General features: G+C 37.4%; 1 protein-coding gene across 2 annotated transcripts; it reads left to right on the plus strand.

Annotated features, from left to right (window-relative positions):
- Positions 1–10422: 10422 nt before the first annotated feature.
- LOC144452230 (protein Wnt-8b-like) lies at positions 10423–17938 on the plus strand. Of its 2 annotated transcripts, none has more exons than XM_078143283.1 (6): positions 10423–10449; positions 11090–11120; positions 14139–14283; positions 15021–15146; positions 15628–15770; positions 16605–17938. In XM_078143283.1, the coding sequence occupies exons 2-6, from the start codon at positions 11106–11108 to the stop codon at positions 17112–17114; spliced, it is 939 nt and encodes a 312-aa protein (XP_077999409.1). In that variant the 5' UTR covers positions 10423–10449; positions 11090–11105; the 3' UTR covers positions 17115–17938. The 2 variants fall into 2 exon arrangements, with proteins under 2 accessions (XP_077999409.1, XP_077999408.1); XM_078143282.1 differs by lacking the exon at positions 10423–10449 and adding an exon at positions 10504–10965.
- The last annotated feature ends 1204 nt before the right edge of the window (positions 17939–19142 follow it).

Raw genomic sequence — 19142 nt, forward strand, 5'->3', positions numbered from 1 at the left:
CCTACGTATCATCAAGGAATAGTTTCCATACAAAAATGATTTTCTATCAAATATTAAAATCTTTTTATTACTGAATTTTATTACAAAAACTTTCGTTTGTGAAGACAGATTGATTTATAAACACAGTTCAACTCAACACAAAGTTTTTATACTGACATGTATCCTACGTATGCAGTACTAGTATTTCATGTACAATTTGCATTTTATAAAAACAGTACTATATGATTTAGCTGAGAACACTAGAGGGCGCTAAACATGGTTAGAGGGAAAGTGCAGTCAGACTTATTTCTATCTTTTATATATTTGGATTGATTATTGTCTATGGTATGCTGTGATGTGGCGCCCTCACATCGGTCAACGACACGACGTATCTTACAGCGCATTGATTACTGCTATCAACTTACATATGATTTTGGTGATAAAGTAGATTTTTGGTAACATACTGAACATCACATGAGGTTTTCCCATAAACCCTTGCAGGAAATCTCCAAAATGGCCGAACACATGTCAAGTGCAGTAGGACTTCTGTACAAGATTTCAAAGTTGAGTATGTTACCAAAAAGCTACCCAAAATCCTATGTATAAGTTGATAGCAGTAATCAATACAAGTGTACTGAAGACAGAAATAAGTCTGACTGGACTTTTACAGTAAATGTTGAGCTTGATGAAAAAACTAAAGGTCTTAAACTCCAGGGACTAGTATTATTATCCTTCTGGAGTAGCCTCGGATTTATGCTAATTTCATCGCCCGGGTTACAGGAAATTTAAATTTATTGGGGAAAAACCATAGTTAAAGAGCTTTATATGCCAAGTGTGCAATTCACTACATAGAAATCAAGGTGTCTTCCAAGTAATTGTTGACAATTCCAAAGTTGAGAATGTATTTTGATAGAAAAAAGGACAGAGTACATGAATAGGTAGTACATGACTCATGATAAAGATGGGAACAATCGTTTTATAGCAAATGTGAAAATCTTGAATATTTTCCCATGAGACATTGCTTCCATGTGTGTATACGTTTGATTTGAATTGAATATGTTATTGACTTTATTTTGCTGTCATTCATGAAAGTATTGATACTACAGAAGGTTACATCAATATAACCATCTCAGTCCATTGATTTTTCTCTGACTTCCACTTTATTTTCGTTGCATGGTGCCAGCAATACTTGGGGCAAGGGCACATATTTCTGATTTTCAAGCCCAAAACACATCAGTTATGTGATCGGTCATGGCCATCAGCATTGTGGCTTGATAGGGATGAATGTCCTGATTTTTCTGTGTTCACTCCCTAGGATACTCATTATTGGGTTACCAATGTATGTGGGTACTCAGGGGTATTTGCACTCGTGCTTGCAGTGTTTTCTGCTGCACTTTCACTTGTTATGCTCAGGAAAGCACTGCCACAGAGAACACTGCAAGCACTTGTACAAATACCCTGAGTATGCCACACTTGCACTCACGTGTCATGGGGTTCTGTTATAGTCAATATATATATAAATATATAATAAGTTTCTTGTTATTAACCCTACATGGCAAGAAATAATGTTACCTCTCTCTGTTCAGCTCAAATTCCTATTTTCTATACCTGACTTTTTTTAGAACCTATAAAACCATGATCATGATATTAATAATTTATGCAGATATCCATTTCAACAAAAAGAAATGATTATTCTTTTGTATTTGTTTGGAGTGATGAGAGACTTCATTTTGAATTTTATTTGTTGATAGTTTTAACGCTAGTGTTTTAGTAACCATAGCAACAGTCTGTTTCCATGATGTGACAGCATGCATAGTTACTGCATGTACCTTTCGTTTCATTCAGGACATTGTTCATTTCTTTATGCACCATTTGAGTCTAAGAGATGCTATATTACTATCCCAGTAGGAATGTTTTGGGCATGAAGATCGGATGCAATCTGAATAAAATCTAGTATTGAATTTAACTTTTGTTCCAATCACAAATATGAAAATTTTACCTGAAATTTTCGACTGCACACATCAGTCTTTGTCAACAGATTGACCCACTAGTCAGTACACATTACCTATGGACATGTGAGCCTTAGTGTAATAAGGGGTCATAGGTCTAATTAATATGTGATGTCATGAACTTAGCATAATTTCTTTATTTACCTCTAATTCCTACGTTTATTGTTGTTGATATTTTTGTTCTGTGAGTGTGTACCTTCTTCCTACACAATACCATAGCAGCTTACATTCAAATCCTGTGTGTTGAGTAAAGTAACCCACTCAACCAATGAGAATGCCACTTTTGTCAAAAAGGTATGGGTGCAGTACCTCAGAATACTGTGTTCAAACAGAGTTTGAGTGTAGAGTACAGACACCATTGTTTTGATGGATTTGTACATTTTCATCTTCAACCCCTGGAATGTTAACTATAACTTATAAGGTTGATTTTGATTGGCTCTGTGTACGGATGAGATTTGATTATGAATGCCTATGGTATTGGGGCGATCAGATGTAGGAACAAGGTACTCACTCACTCACTCACTCACTCACAGAGCAACAAAATTGAAAATAAACAACAATAGACAAATGCTATAGAGGTAAACAAAGAAATTAAGCTGTACTCACGACATCAGATTCTAATCAGATTGGATCAGATGGTAATCTGCCTGACGAGAAGGGGATGAATAACGTCCCAATCTGAAGGTTCAAACACCAATACTAGAATCATGATATTTTCCTGACATGCCAAGTGAATGTTAATTTTGGGGAAATGACATCAATCTTTACAATTACGATTTTCATTTTATAGATTGACCAAGTATAATTCATAGTATCTTTGTATGAAGATCACAATTTTAATGAAGTACTCCTTTTACCCTTACCTGCCCACCAAGTATTTATATATTAGATATTACAATCCAATATAATGGCCAGATTTCAAGATGTCTGTTTTAAACCTACACTAGCTGTAATTGGTATATTATGCAATCAAATCAAACACCCAAAAATGTATTCGTAGAAAATTGTTAAAATTCCAACAATTAGACATTGTATATGTTAATTAGAGGTCTATTTTATCTATCAGTAGTATAGTAATAAGTTATAATCGTGATTCATTGGGGTGCTCATTTTTTGGTGCGGACCTAAAATTGATGTATTTGGATTCATTTTACCATATATATGTGTACAGCTACACAAATATGTTTACCTACAGGTGATTCAATACTGTTCAAGGTGTATGATATTTCAAGCAAGTCATATCTACCAGTAAACTAGTTTCAAAAAAATGTTCCAGTTGCAGCTAGTGCAGCTTTAAGGGGATATATGGTAATAATGGACCAATCATATTGGGTAAAAACAATATAAGAATGTAGAACAATAGACTGATTTCAATATAGCATTTGTAGTCAAACTAGGGAGTTACGTGAAGGTTATGACTCCCTAGCCTAGTCTTGATTTGTATCGCCTGCGAAAGATTGACACTGTTCTCGTAGTGTGTACACACTCTATACAAATACAAATGATAAATCTATGAATGACAGAAACACTAGACTAGTATCGTATAGCTAAGGATGTAGCTAATTTGAAAAATTGCAGGTAAAATTAGGGAGACCAATGAATCTGTCCAACAATGGATATATAGTGGTTGATACAAAAAAATTTAAATTCCTAAGAAAGGACCCGGCAAGAAATAGGTTGTTTTGTTGACTATCTGCACTTATCTACATCCCTGTGTATATGGCCATGAAACGTAGGAAAGGGCAAACGTCCCTGTAATCACTCCAGTACAACTTTTAACTGTGTTTACTAACTCATTTTTGTTATTGTAAGACGTAAATTTAAGCCAGAATATAGCAATTTTAGTTGAAAGTCATAGTTGACTGCAGAGAAAGCCATAATGCTGCAAGTACACTCAACTGTGAATCATATCTGGCAAAGTGATTATTTTTGTATGAATTTGAGAAGTGGGTGATGACACCGTCACCTTAATAATAAGGTAATCTGTGGATAATTGGAGTGGTAAACCCTCGCGCTAAGTGAGGTTTTAGATATAATGTACATAGAGACGTCACATACAATAGTCTAACTCTATAGGCGGTACCTTCAAACAATTTTGTTTGTAATTGAGGGCAACAATCATTTACATACAAATGATGTCATTATGTAAATTAGTTACTGTGTAAGCGATGACATCATAGTCATTCTTACTCTGTGTCATTGTTAGCTATGCAATACACTATATTGTAATACTTTGTAGGCACACTCCAAACCACAGTAATTACATACATTCACTTTCCTTTTGAAAATTTTAATCCAGTATTAAGCCCACATGTGCCATGGGCGGAAGATGCAATTTAAGATGTAGCAGTGGGATGTGTGTCTTTTGAGATGTGTCTGTCTGTCTGGATGTCGTTTTGTGTTTGCATGTCTGTTGGTCTATGAAGGTATAAGGGGAGATACCTCCATGGTCAGTCTGTCTGACTGTGTGTAGATGTTTGTGTTTGTGTCTGTCTGGCAGTTTAGATGTGTATGCATTTCTGTGTCTGTTCTGTCTAGGTGTTTGTGTCTATGTATCTGTTTGTCTGTCTAGAGGTATGTAGGTATTTGTGTCTGTCAATGTGTAGGTGTTTGTGTCTGTCAGTCAGTCAGTCTGTCTGTCTGTCTGTCTGTCTGTGCCTTGGTGTATATGTGTTTGTTTGTGCACAGACAGATCTCAAAACAAAGGGGGGGACTAATGATATCAGCAAGAGTTGTGTCATCTCCCCTCCCCCTCCCCCCAAATAAACCAGTAGTGTGTTTGTATATATATGTAAATGCTGATTCACACAATGGTGCTTGTAATGTACTATTCGTTCACATTTTTTTTCTTTTTTGCAGTGTATTTTTCACAAAAAATGTGAATGACAGAATTTTGAAATTTACAATCATGAGAAGCAGGACTATGTTACACAGATATTCCAAAGATTTTAAGAAATTGCGCAAGTTCAAGAACTGACCAACTAATTTATGCAATCAAATATTTTGAACAGAGGGTAATTTTTCATTGACACCTAATAGATTTAAGTTCTAACCATATACTATGGTGAAACTAACCCTTTGTACAATATTACTCTCAGGCAAATTATTTTTGACAAGCTAAGACAGAAACTAAAAATATCGTGCCACGTTGACATTAAAGTGGCCATATGGCTGAGGATTGGGATCTATTTTGGATTTTTAATTTATAAAACAATTTTATCATGGCTTCCTACTTGAAAAAATCAATATGAAACAACATTGACCAAGTCTGTGATTGTAACTCGATACAATTTATATAATCTAGTACATGTCATGATGTCTGTCTGTATGTCTGTCTCAGCTTGTTGAAACTAAGGGTGCCACAGTCATATAGGTACCTTATATAAAAGGGACGATCGCAAAACATCACACAAGCTCAATAAATAAATGAGTGGGTGTTAGATATAGATATTAAAATATAAAGCTAGTTGACACAATTCAAACATCAAATATTCATGAAATATGTTCAAATTATTTGATGTAACTAACATAGGTAGGGTAGTTAACAGAATGACTAAAATAGTCAGTTTACATTTATTGTATATATATCCAGACTTTTATAAATACGATTAATAATTTGTATATTTTTTGTTTGTGAAAGAAATAAAGTGATTTATGTGAAGGGACAAAATGGTGTTTGTATATTGTTTTGAGTATTCCATCTGTCTCTGATTTTATATAATCCGCTGACCACATCTATCTATCTATGCAGTGTGGGCGGGTGGGTGGGTGGGTGGGTGAATGGACGGGTGGGTGGGTGGGTTTGTGGATCATGGATGGATAAATGGATGGACGAACAGACAGACAGTTCATACTTGTATTCATTGTCATAAACCACAGCCACTTTTACGCACCAAGACTGCCAATTTTGCAGTGTTGCCAAAGAAATAACAGTTCTGGTTTGCGTGAATGACTTGTATTGCAGGTGTGACGGATTATTGACTTCGATGATAATTTCACTCCATCATTATGTGATGGGACTAGAATAAAGTACAGTTATCTGGTAAGATTGTATCTCTTTGAAGAAAGGTGATACTATCACACTTTTCAATTACATCTGACTGAAATGTGTGTTTTCTATTCATACCTTTTACTGTTGGATAAAGGTAGTTGTATACCTCATAGGAAAAGGTCTGTGCAAAGAATAACAGAGGATGAAAATGGCATTTTGAGAGAAAATGACTATTTTGTCTCTAGGTCCTCCATTGATTCATGATGTTTACCCATACCCCACCCTTTAGCGAGATTTAGTGGGGAACAATAAACTTACAAAAAATGCCGTTGGGCGCTTTTCAGGAATTTTTCATTTTTAGCACAACTGTGTACACTGAGGTAGTTTAGTAGTGCCATAGGCATGGTGTGGTGTGTGTGTGTATGAATGTAGTATGTATATATATATATATATATGTGTGTGTGTGTAAATATGTATGTGTGTGTGTATGTATGTATGTAATAATCATGTTAGTTTGTATATAGCACTTTCCCACTTTGTGCTCAAAGCCCTTTACAATTATTACCCCTGGCATGGATCTATAGTGGCACAGCGGTCCTATATACATCCTCAACTCCCTGGGGAGCATACAATCCACTGTAGCCGCTATAAGCACATAGGATAAAGTATTCACATTGCAACCTCTATCCTACCAGGTCCCCATTATACAGCTGGGTTGACTAATGCACAGTCATGGTTCAAATCTTGCCCCAGGACTTTAGCCACTCAGTGACAGCAATGATTGCATTTTGACACAACTGGCCCTAGCAATCATGGCCACGCCCTTAGCAACATTGAAATGATGCTGCATATTACAAAGATAACAACAGGGATAGGTAGGTAAGTGAATAAGGAATAAAAAAATGTATGTAAATATACCTAGGAACAAGACCATGCCCATAGCAACAGCCAATTACAGTTGTGCTACAACACCATTGGCGCTACCTGATAACTAGCTTCACTCAAGCTCCACTTCGGTTCCTCTTTGAACCTATAATCTGTTCGTGACATACTTCACTTGAGAATGGCTGTGATCGCATTGGCTATTTCCCTTCCCCTTTCAGCCTTGGGCTGTTCGCAACACAATTGATATATGACAAAGTTGTAGGATGTATACAGTGTACGTGTATTGTCTCATATAGCTGTATACTTACAACTTTGACAATGAGTTGACTGTTTTGAAAAAAAAAGACATATCAAAGAAAAATATGTTAACTCATGCATGACATATATGTTGAGTGCCCCTGAAATATGCCACAGAAATAGTTCCATCTGAGTCTAGTCCGTTACTATGGCAACATAGATAAACAAATTCCTACTACATAGGACATCAAGAAATGATAACATTTGATAGATATTGTGCCTTTAAATTTATCTAGATTCCCCCAAAAAAGTGTTTGATTACTAAAGCAAATGCTATATGTTTACATTATGTTACAGGAATATTTTCTTATACGGCGCCGTCCAAGACGCACCACCAAGAGGCAGTGTCGTAGAAGAAATGGCAGCTCTAGTTTGCGAGACTGGGTATATTTCGGCCAGTAAAGTTTTTTTTTTTTTAATTTGAAGTTAGTTAAAATTGATTATAATGTACCACAGATTTATATGTCGTGCTACAGGAAAATATTAACTCAATCTTGCAAGAATTAAGGGACACTTTTTTTCGGTTACGTGAGCACCCAGCGGTGTTAAGAGAAGTCGGCCATTTACGAACTTAGCTGGTATATACTAGAGAACTCGGCAAGTTCAGTGAAAGTACTACAATGTGAATATGGTATTCAGTTTAATAAGCTCAATATAAATGCAACAATGGACAGACTTTTACAGATAACTATTGCCATGATGCAGTATCAAGGCGTGTGTAGCATCGTCACAGCAGCTCGGGCCTCTATCACGTGACCATTGTAAATGTCAATCATAGTACTCGACTCCCCTACAAAAAAACTTTGAGCGGGTTTCACAAAAACTGTTTGTGATGATATCACAAAAGACCGTCCGCGGTATGTCTATCAGGATATGATAGGAAAGGGCCATTCACACCTGATTGGCTAGTGTCGATTGCCTGCCTAATTTGTGAATTGATTAAGTTACCTGATTGGTTGGTGTCAATTGCCTGACTAATTTATGAATTAATTAAGTGATCTGATTGGTTGGTGTAAATTGGATGACTTGTTTGTGAATTAATGAGCTACTCAATTAATTGGTGTGAATTGCTCGACTTGTTTGTGATTTGTTTGTGTGACGAGACAAAAATGTTGAGAAAAACAGTCCCTTTTGATCTTTTTTGTACAAAGTAAACGCTATTGTTATAGTACCATCACAGACGGTATTGAGTAGTTTTGTCAGTGATGGAGGAGACCATTGTTTATGAAGAAACAATTATATCAACAACTGTTGCAAGAACTGTTTATTTAAAACCAACATAGATACTGGTAGAATGTTATTCACAGTGTGTAGACACATAGGGGCTTGTAATATTCCATAGATTGTTGTTTCCAACCTTTAGACTATATATTCCTACCTGTAAGGAGAAAAGAGATATTTCTACGTAGTATAGAGATTGATACGTTTGTAGCAGCAAGATTAGTACGATGTTTTCCTAAGAAAACGGCAATCTAAACAGTAATACATGCCCCTGTGTGTAGACATATACAGTGCACTAGTGGAGGGGATGTTTATGATGTTGTAACAGTTCAGTGAGAAGGGTTGTAATCTTGTGGTCTAATCAATCACTGAGTTGTAACAGTTCAGTGAGAAGGGTTGTATTTAGACTGTGCGAAGTCATAGTGTAGTACGACCCGTAGTAGCGATGAATGATAGGATATACAGTGTGCAATTGCAACTCTAAATTTATATATACACGCTGTAAAAAAAACGATGTTCAACCGTTATTACTTCTTGTTCGTATTTATCTTGTTCGTATTTAGTAAATTATTGAAAAAAGGGCTATGCATGGGCATGGAAAACGACATTCATAATGACCGGATACTACTGTTGTTATGTTCCATTATGCATTAGTGATACAGCCATGGTTCTAAACAAGTTTACAGATCTTAATGAGATCAAATTAATCCAATTCAAAAACTTTGTCTTTTCAATTCGCTTTTAGGTCTACTACAACCAGTGTTTGGACAATCGTGTAAAAGTGATTCTACATAACGTGCGAGTTCTCACTTTAAACATTCGCCATCCATGTGCATTTATAGCTTTATCGTGTTATTTTCGATCAAAATCACGATTCTACATGTAAACATTAATTCTCACATATTTGTCAGTCTTTCTCAACACCAACAGTAGCAATGAGATAGTTTTCATCATACAGTCAACGTATTATCAATGTGATGACGTATCATCATCACTCGCCAGTAATTAGATGCATCATGTTCTCACTACAACAAAGTGACGAAAACATGCTATAATGATGAATTACAAATCCGGCTGACGTAATACCTTTAGTCTCCTTTTAATAAACGGTTCAATAGGACCAGCTCTGTTTAATTAACGTGTTAATCAGACTACAATTACCGCTATTGTTACTCAAGAGGTTTCTTTCTTCAGAGAGTTTGCTTTGTAATGGCCGCCATTTACATCATATTAATAATTTGCGTTTGACAATTGGTAGTAGCTACGAACATATCACGTGTTGTTTTACACAGAACATGGAGGTAGAAAAGTCCTTCCTAACCCCATGCACAGAATGACTATCTCCGTTACTTACAACTGTTACAAATGCGGCTGGTTCAAGCAATTCGAGATTGTTTTGTAAAAAACAGACAACACTTTTGTAAGCATGTCAAGCGTAACTGATGTTTGAAACATTAAGAGAGTTTGTAGTCGATCTGCAAATGGTTCGTTAATTGCTTGGGCGGATTCGACACACATAATTGCCCCACTCATAAATTACACACCAAGCTGCTCTAATTACGTCCGCTGTCAAAAGGGAAATGTATACTTAGTTCAAGTGACCAAATAAAATGAAAACCCACAAATCGTAACTTAGAGAAAGTAGAGAGAGAGCATTAACTGGGGGGACGCAGGAAGATACCACCGTAGTGTGTGGGCCACACATATTAAAATGCATGACATGACGCACGGTGTGGATTTCTTGTCATGGCGATATTCACCGTGCTATTTGACTCGGCTTATAGCATTCCATCGTTGGAATCATGGATAACTTTAATTATTAGCAGTGTGAATGAAATACACAAACAATCCCCAAGTCAACATCGCTTTGACGTGGATCTTACCGAACACATAGCTGTGTATTACATTGTTTGCGTAATTCCAGTAGCTTCGAAGATAAGAGCGTTGACACTAGAATACCGTCAGACTCATCTCGTCATTAAAATTATGATGACTACTGAAGTAGTGACTCAGATGATGAAAGACGTTAACATCTGCAACGTGATAATTTACGGATGGATGAATAAGGTCAGTTTTTGGCGCATTTCACAGTAGTCGGTGATACCGCTTCAAGGTACAAGAGAGCGCACATTGACACACAACAAAAGGGTGCCAAAACTTAGGAGCATTCTTATGCAGTGTGTTAATACAGTTGTCACTCGGTGTTCGCCGACGATCGTTTTCTGCCTCATTTAGCCAATAACTTGTGGTCTTTAGGGAAAGGCGGCATCTTTTATCTTTCTGCTGTTTGAACTTGTTGCTTCACTCTCATTGGTTCTTCCTTGCAAACACCCCTTTTGTTTGAGGATTTCTTCATCCCACATCGTTAATCTAGATGTGGTAAAAAGCGCGGTGTGTGTAAAGTGTGTATTAAGGAGCAAACTCGCATTCATTCACCAGTTGCCCAAGTGTGTGTTGTACTGACTGACACAGTGGTTGCAAGTCGTCGTCTTCTGGAGTATAACGTCATCTCAGCATGCTTTCCAAACTATCTTCTCTGTTATGTTTCATGGCGATCCAGGCACAGTATGTGGTCCACTCTTGGTAGGTATACGTGTTAGAACTCCATATCTGTTTATGACGTTCCTATTATTATGTCTTACCTTGTCGTCAATTTACAGTCGTTCATAGAATTAAACAAACACTTTTTTTTTCTTTTACACCGCAGGTCGTTAAACAACTTGATGAGCGGCCCTCAGGTATGTCATTTCAATGTAATTGAGCTAAAGCTTAGCTATTAGTATTGACATTTTGATCCATAGCTTACGGTATGACGTATACATCTAAAAGTTTGCTATACAGATTACGATCTTGTTAATTTCACGAGTACCTGTATGTCGGATTACGATAGTGTACATTTCAAGAGTTCCTCTATTTCGAGTGGTTCCGCCTTTGTTACGTTTCCGTTCTGTCGTCAATACGAGTGAAAGTATTAACATTGAAACGGACAACCACAAACGTATGCAAAGTTTTCCGTCCACAAACAGTGAACATTCCCGTGGGTAAGAAAAAAACTTTTGTCTACACGGAGTAATAAACTCCCGGTTGCATTGATTCGATGTACAGGCTATAAAACACCAAGTAATGTTTGTCGGTATCGTTGTCTCATCTTCTAGAATCTACCTCGGTGTTAATAAAAGCTAATAATGTCAGAGTGGGTAGGCCATTAGTTCATTTCAAGCCCCGGAATTTAATATTACATTTTTTACTTCTCCAATGTCAGTGACTCGATTTGCTAAACATGCCCTGAGCGTATTAGGTCACAGACTTTATCACGAGTTATTTGTTGTACGGACACCACAATGATTAGTGTCAGGAACTGTCCGCTATTTCATCAACCTTATAATGCCCCCAATCTTAATCGCTAAACCGTCACTGGTAGGCATAAATCGAATCTCGTCATGTTTTTAAGTCACACACTGTATACAGTATCTTCACTGACCCTGGATGTTTTTCTCACGGCAAGGCAAATTCCGAACCGGAGCGTCTTTATTTGAATCACTTTCGCTTGACTTATTTTCTGAAGGAAGAATCTATTTGTTGAGTATTATGTTTGTCTTCTGGTTCAGCTGCATTGTATTGGGACAGACATGCAACAAGATAATGTTGGAAAGAAGTGATATAGCTTGGGGTCCATGGACCAGAACTAATCAATCGGAGGCAAGTCACCAAGCTTTCCTTTGGTGTCATTTTGCTTGCTGTGTAGCTCCACCCGCCCGCCTTCAACTTTTTTATTCGGCTGAACGAATCTTTAATATGTGCTTTAAAGCTAATTTCCTTACAGTTGACTTTTTCCCTTGTGTGGCTCGGTCCTATGATTGTTCACCTACCGTTTGACACATGTATTCACATGAAAGGTGAAGTTTTTTGTTATAACGCCTGCATACCATGACTCGTGTTGTAATGTGTTCTCTTTGGTTTGTGACATCCACGTGTTTTGTACTAAAATATAGGGGTGTGTAGCACTTACAATATAGTCATTCCAAACTTTTTTCTCTAAGAACTTTTCTTCAGATGATTGTGAGCTCAAATTTGTCAGTGAATTTGTAAACCGTCTTGGCTGTTTCCTCTATCACAATTCAATAGAGTGTTATGCCGTTAGTGTTTAGTAAGTTGGTCCACAAAGCTTCTGGTAAAGGGGTGTGCCGGGTATGTGATAGTACGTATCTACAGTGTTAGCATTTCCTGTTGACTATTGAGTAGGTAATAGCTAGCTAATCAGATCACTATCAAAAGCTGGAATAGTGAATAGATAGAAAGTGCTTCCTAAGAAGGCATATTTGGCCAGATACTTCTCCCACACCATTGTCTTTTGTTTCGACTGCAGTAGCGTATTATCGTACCGTGTGGTCCACAGATCACCGTTTTCTGTCTGGACATTGTCAGTCGATAGACCTACTTATGGGTTTGATCAGTTTGTATGTAATCACTCATGAAGCTGCTTTTTCGTACCTTTTTGGTCCTTTAAAAAAAAAATATCAAATGCTCCTTCCGATTGACTAAATTGTTAATCCCATGTACTCATCGTGATATCATAAAGATACCTTTGTGTATCTCCGTGTTTATACTATAATATGTATAACTGCCTGTTGTTGTCCGTATGTAAACACCGATGAACCGAGTGCGGACCGGTTGACTAGTTTATCAACATGTTTTGTTTTCACTTGTTTGTCAAACATGTCTGACATATCCGTGTATATAGCAACTACAGTCAATAATAAATGTTGGAAATCTTTGGTGTTGATCATATTTTTTGCAAGTAATATACGTCACGTGACACCTCAAATATGAATACCAAAAAAGTCAATCTCTTTTTTGTATAAAGGGAACTGTCAATAGTCAAACCGCGTTAAGTCAAAAGGGACGTTTTCAATACCAATAGCACAAGGCTTTGTTTACTCTGAGTGTACGACCACTACGTTGGTTTGGCCACAGACAAGAAATACATTCTTCCTTGTCTGTGTTTAGCTTTGTCTTCTACCAATACTATCAATAGCTTGATTATCTGTATTATTGAAACTTTCTGGAGCACAAAACATTGATGTTGAAGAGTTTTATCTTCGTCGCAATTCTGGCATTTTTCATTTGCAAATATGGACGAAGAAGGTTTAATACTACTGTGTCTATGGAAATATTTCGTCGATTCCACGGAAAAGTCAACGAGACGAAAGTATGGAGAGATTGCGATTAATTTCACCAGGGATATTATGTTTACTGCTCCGATATATCTGTCAACAATAATAACTGACAGCGGAACAAGAAAGATAGACTACTGTTAATTTTTTTTGCAACTCCCAGTGATATGTGTAACATTAGTATACATGCTGTCTTGTTATCACTATCAGTTTTATACCGTGTTTCAGTGCATACATGTGTTATTCCAATCCTGTAATTTGTGACCAGGGGACCCCCATCCCTCACATCCTTCGGTTTGTTTCCATGGAAATTGATCTATTTGGTCTTCTAAGTACGAACACTGCGTCTGTTAAAAAGGGAAAAATAGCGGACTTTTTCTGACACCGAGGTCCATCCTGTTTTAGTCCAATGTTAGCATGTAAGGTCACATTCGAAACACCACTCCGCAAGTGGAAACCCACCTGGGCCATATGAGTTTAGGTCTACGATTTTGTCATTGTTTGTGTCTAGTGACACCAAGTATAATTTTTTTCACGTCATTTTGGTTTTAAATCTAAAATGTTGTTTCTTATCTATTACAGGCAGGTTTAACAGACACCCGGAGTGTAATAGCTGGAGTACAGCATGGAATGGAAGAGTGTCATCACCAGTTTTTATGGGATCGTTGGCGTTGTCCTGTAGATCCCAATTCACTGCCTATTTTCAACCAGAATGCCTTACCGAGTGGTGAGTAAAAGTGTTTGTTTTCACTAAATTAGACGTTGCCGATGTGATGACAGATGTACTTAGTCTGTAACAACTGTTACTAGTTAAGCTACAAACTATGCTGTTGGGTAATCTAATGCAAATACTGTTGTTGTTGTTGTTGTTGTTGTTGTTGTTGTTTGTCATATGCCTTATCTAGGCAAGGTCATGCAGTACTAGTATTTTAGTATTTATTTGTTTGCATCGTGCCAGTTCGTTCTGTACAACAATTTTCCTTGAAATTCGTGAAGAAAATGTTTACCATGTTCTAACTCGGACCCCTGTGTATTTCATAGCCTTAATCCTTTGCGCTAGCGGATTTCGACCCCCACGGGGAGGGGGAGGGGATACCTCAAAATTTTCAGACGGGATGTGTGGCCCAAGTTCAAAATATCTACCCATTATAATACAAAAACAGACACATTGTTAGGGGTTACAACCATCCGGTCAATTACCTTCATTCTAATGATGTGAATGTATTTCTGACTGGAACCATGAAGAGATTTCCCATGTTAGTCAACCCCATAATAAAGGAATTTCGACACCGACCCATGTTTAGGGATTTTCTTTTTGAAGAAAGTGACCCATTTGGGCCGCACATACCCGTATATCTTTTTGGGATGTATACCTCCGGGACTCTAGTAGAAGTCAGGAGCGTGAATAGTCTACTTGGCTAGTATTTTTACGGTGTTTTATATTAAATCTTTGTTCTCTTGCAGCGAACAAGGAGACATCATTTGTCCATGCCATTAGTTCAGCTGGCGTTATGTATACTTTAACGAGGAATTGTAGTCTTGGTGACTTTGAAAAGTGTGGATGTGATGACAGCAAAAAGGGTCGTCAAGGTGAGTACATCATGTCCCGTTATACGCTCCTCAATACACTAGCTGTAGCCAGAACTTTGTTAGGTACAATAACTAACTGCTTATGGATAATATCAACCAATGGTTAACATGTTAAAGGATATGTATATACTAGTTTGATTCTTTCATGATACCTTCTTATTGAAAGTTGTAACCTGCTTGGGTTGGTACGACGATGGAAAACCAACTATCGGGAAGGTAACTTCCATAATGCAAATAATCTTTAGGTTTGTAGGACAATGGAAAATCTGCTATCGGGAAGCTAATACAATAATAATTGTAGTCTCCAAGCATAGGTCAGTATAGTGTAGCATACACATTTATTAGACTACACAGGCAACAGGGTGTTAGTGAATCCATAGATTTACTAGCGAGACGAATACCGTATATACCCTCCTTTCTCAATATAGATTCGATCAATTACAAGTAAGTGACGTGTTGTATGTATTTGCTACTTTTACAGGTGGAGAAGGTTGGACGTGGGGTGGATGCAGTGATAATGTCAACTTTGGTGAAGATGTTTCTAAACTAGTTGTTGATACATTTGAAACTGGTAAAGATGCCCGTGCTGCGATGAATTTACACAATAACGAGGCAGGTCGTAGGGTGAGTACTCAATCCAGTTATCATTTTGGTATTTTTGGAACTTTCGTAATTGTCAACAGACCTCTAAGATCAATAATAGACAAGAAAAATCAACTTACATGTTTCTTTAGAACTACAGATACAGCACCACACACAATTAGGGTTGTGTAGAGGGCATTTTACACGACAGTTTTATATGTATTCATATAATGTACACTTTCTACCTTTCTATAATGCACAAGTCGAAGTCTAATACTTAGTTTGTTAACTAAAGCCCGCCTCCACGTGGCCAAGTAGGGAAAGCGCAGATGCACATATAGCGATTACAGAAAATGTGTGTATGTACAATACAAAATGCGTAAAAATTCCCACGGCCCTGTCACTTGAGGGCGATGATCTAGATCGCTAAACCACAGGCAAGGAAGAAATTTCTTCCCTGTCTGTGGCTAAACTGAGTGCATGACATTGTACCACCTATAATGTCATGAATACTCAACTTGTCCGGCTTTACAGGTACTGTGTCTTTGAATTTGTGTTTACGGTTCTAAATTTATTTGGCTGAAGCAATGTTGTACCAAAATGAATCAACGTAAAATGGGATTATCGTCACAGGTAAATGATGAAAACCCAAATTATGATTTGAGAGCGTCCCTAACATGTACACACACTTTCTCTCAGTTGGTTGTTCTTTTTTTAACCGATCAACCCATCATTGTTACGAAATCGAAAACACAAAATCGTCAACCACGTGGTTGAAAACGGCTGGGATGTTCGAGTATTTTGACACATCAACGTTTTTTTCAAGATGTTTATTCGAATCGCAAACTTACGTTTTGTTTACTGTTTCTGTTCCAGGCTGTTCGTCAAACTTTGAAACGCACTTGTAAATGCCACGGTGTATCAGGCAGTTGTACTACACAGACGTGTTGGAGGCAGTTGGCTGAGTTTCGCGTCGTTGGTGATTTCTTAAAACGCAAGTACGAGAGAAGCATTCAAGTGGATTTTGTCAGCGGCAAACTGAAACAATACAACAGCGCACGTGAACAGACCTTACCCGAACTAAGTAAAAAAGATTTGGTATTCATGGAGGAATCTCCCAATTACTGCAGAGTGAATGTTTCCATCGGTTCCATGGGAACCGTTGGGCGAGAATGTGTTCGTGGCAACAGGCAAAATAAAGATGGACTCTCGAGATGGGAACGCGAAAGTTGCAAGAGATTGTGTACGAGTTGTGGACTAAAGGTGAAGAAGACAACAGTCACCGAACTGTCAAGTTGTAACTGCAAGTTTCATTGGTGTTGCTCAGTCAAATGTGACCAGTGTGAGAGACGAGTAACAAAGTTGAAGTGTAAAGCTAGGAAGTAAGATAACTTCTTAATATGTGTACAGACAATGCAGAAGAAATACTCCGTTCCTTAGCAACAACGCGAGAAAGTCTCGATTCATGTTTTATGCAATACGCGAGATGCTTTCTCTATTTAACAGTGTTATTTATTACCTTACAGTTACCATAGCCACATTGCGAGGTTGCCACAACTACGTTGCGAGGTTACCATAGCTACATTGCTAGGACCAACTACACTTTGTATATTGCACATTGTATAAATGAACACGCAATTTAATGACCAGGTTGTCATGTTTATTTCTGATATATTGATAAAATATATCTTTATTACTTAGGAGTATTGATCATAAAAAAATAATGTAAAAAATTGTTATTTAAATGTATGCTCGTGTTCCTTGCTATGGCTATTTAACTTTGAAACCACGTGAGTAGCACGTGAGCCTCACGTGGGTACCGATAAAATCAATTGTAGACCAGCCTAGGCCAAGTACCATTAGAAAGACTATTAAAAGAATTTCATACACTCGCAATAAAATTGCAATAAGTTTTCAAATACAGATTGTTTTTTCTAAAATAATGAATCAAACAGTGTATATCTTCTTTTTAAAAAAATACCTTGATTTCCTGAGGCGTAACCCTTTAAGAAAGGACCACTAGTAAATACATAGAGCTAAAGATGACGATGACGTCACCATGAATTCACTTCACTTCGATTGTATATACTACTAATGCATTATGTAAAATTATCGTTATTTATTCCAATTTTGGATTTTTGTAAGATATCTGTAGTTTTCAATGCCAATTTCCTTTAGTGAAACAAGTTATTTCGTAATAAATTTAATAATGGTGAAAAAACCCCGATTTGATTGATATCTGTGTATTTGTGTGTGTGTGTGTGTGTGTGTGTTTGTTTGTAAAAGTTATACTTTGTTACAATTGAAAATGCAAATTTGTACGTTCGACACATATTTACATATAAGCCCCCGAAACACCTGTCAAGTCTCGTAGACTTTGTATCGGACACAAGGTTCCCGACACAAAGCATAGTGCCCCTGTTTTGAACCCGAAAGAGTGATGTCTGAAAGATGGGCCACAGACAAAGTCGCAGTCGCGTGCGTATCGAGGATTTTGTCTGCAAACATTCAGTAAGGCCGAAGAAACAAATCTATTTGGGTAAAGCGATGGCTGAAGAATAGAGACATGTTGCTGCCTACAGCAGTCTTGCGAGAGAACTCTTGACATCCAGGGATATTCGAATGGACCCAGGGTCATTCGACTATCTCCTAAATCTGATCGGACCAATTATTAACGGATGGACACGTATTGCTGTACACTCCCAGGTGGTTTCCCACTTTTCGGATGGACTGGCCTTGCGATTTCAAGCCATCGGTAAGCTGTTTTAAAGTTATTTTTGTCCTGTGTCAGTGTAGTTTTGAAACAATCACGTAGTTTGCTGGGAAATATCGGTGTAATGAATAGCGTAAGCTTAATTTGAACTGGTTATCTATAGGTACACGTAATGTGATTTACTAACTTAATGTTTACGTATGAATGTTTACAAAAACAGTCTACTCACCAGATTTGCAATGAGCTGTTGGCTCAATATAGTATAGTATACTGTTTGTTTTATTATCTGTTTGAGTATTTTCACGAGGGTTTGACATTTACCCAGCCATTATCCGATAAAATTTAAGTTTGCATCTGTTACGTCTAATCATTATTCGATAATAACGGACGATATTATCGGATAGTGTCGGGCTTGGCTTATCTGTCCCCTGTCAAATATTAGACTCTTAACTAGAAATTAAAACACCTACACTAAACCACTGCAAGTGGTGTTTTACAATATGACCCCCTTTCTATTCCCCCTCCACAAACTTCAAGAGTGGTGCTTTTCAAAATGACTCCCAACCAAAAATATCCCCCCAACAACTAAGGTAAAAAAAACAACTACCCCTAAGTGTCAGAGATGATTGAACGTATGAGCTTAAGAAGTTCCCTCGTCGTTTCCTAGGTGATACACGTTGGCTATTATAACGTCATACCTC

The sequence above is a fragment of the Glandiceps talaboti genome, chromosome 22 (assembly GCF_964340395.1).
Source record: "Glandiceps talaboti chromosome 22, keGlaTala1.1, whole genome shotgun sequence".
NCBI lineage: Eukaryota > Metazoa > Hemichordata > Enteropneusta > Spengelidae > Glandiceps > Glandiceps talaboti.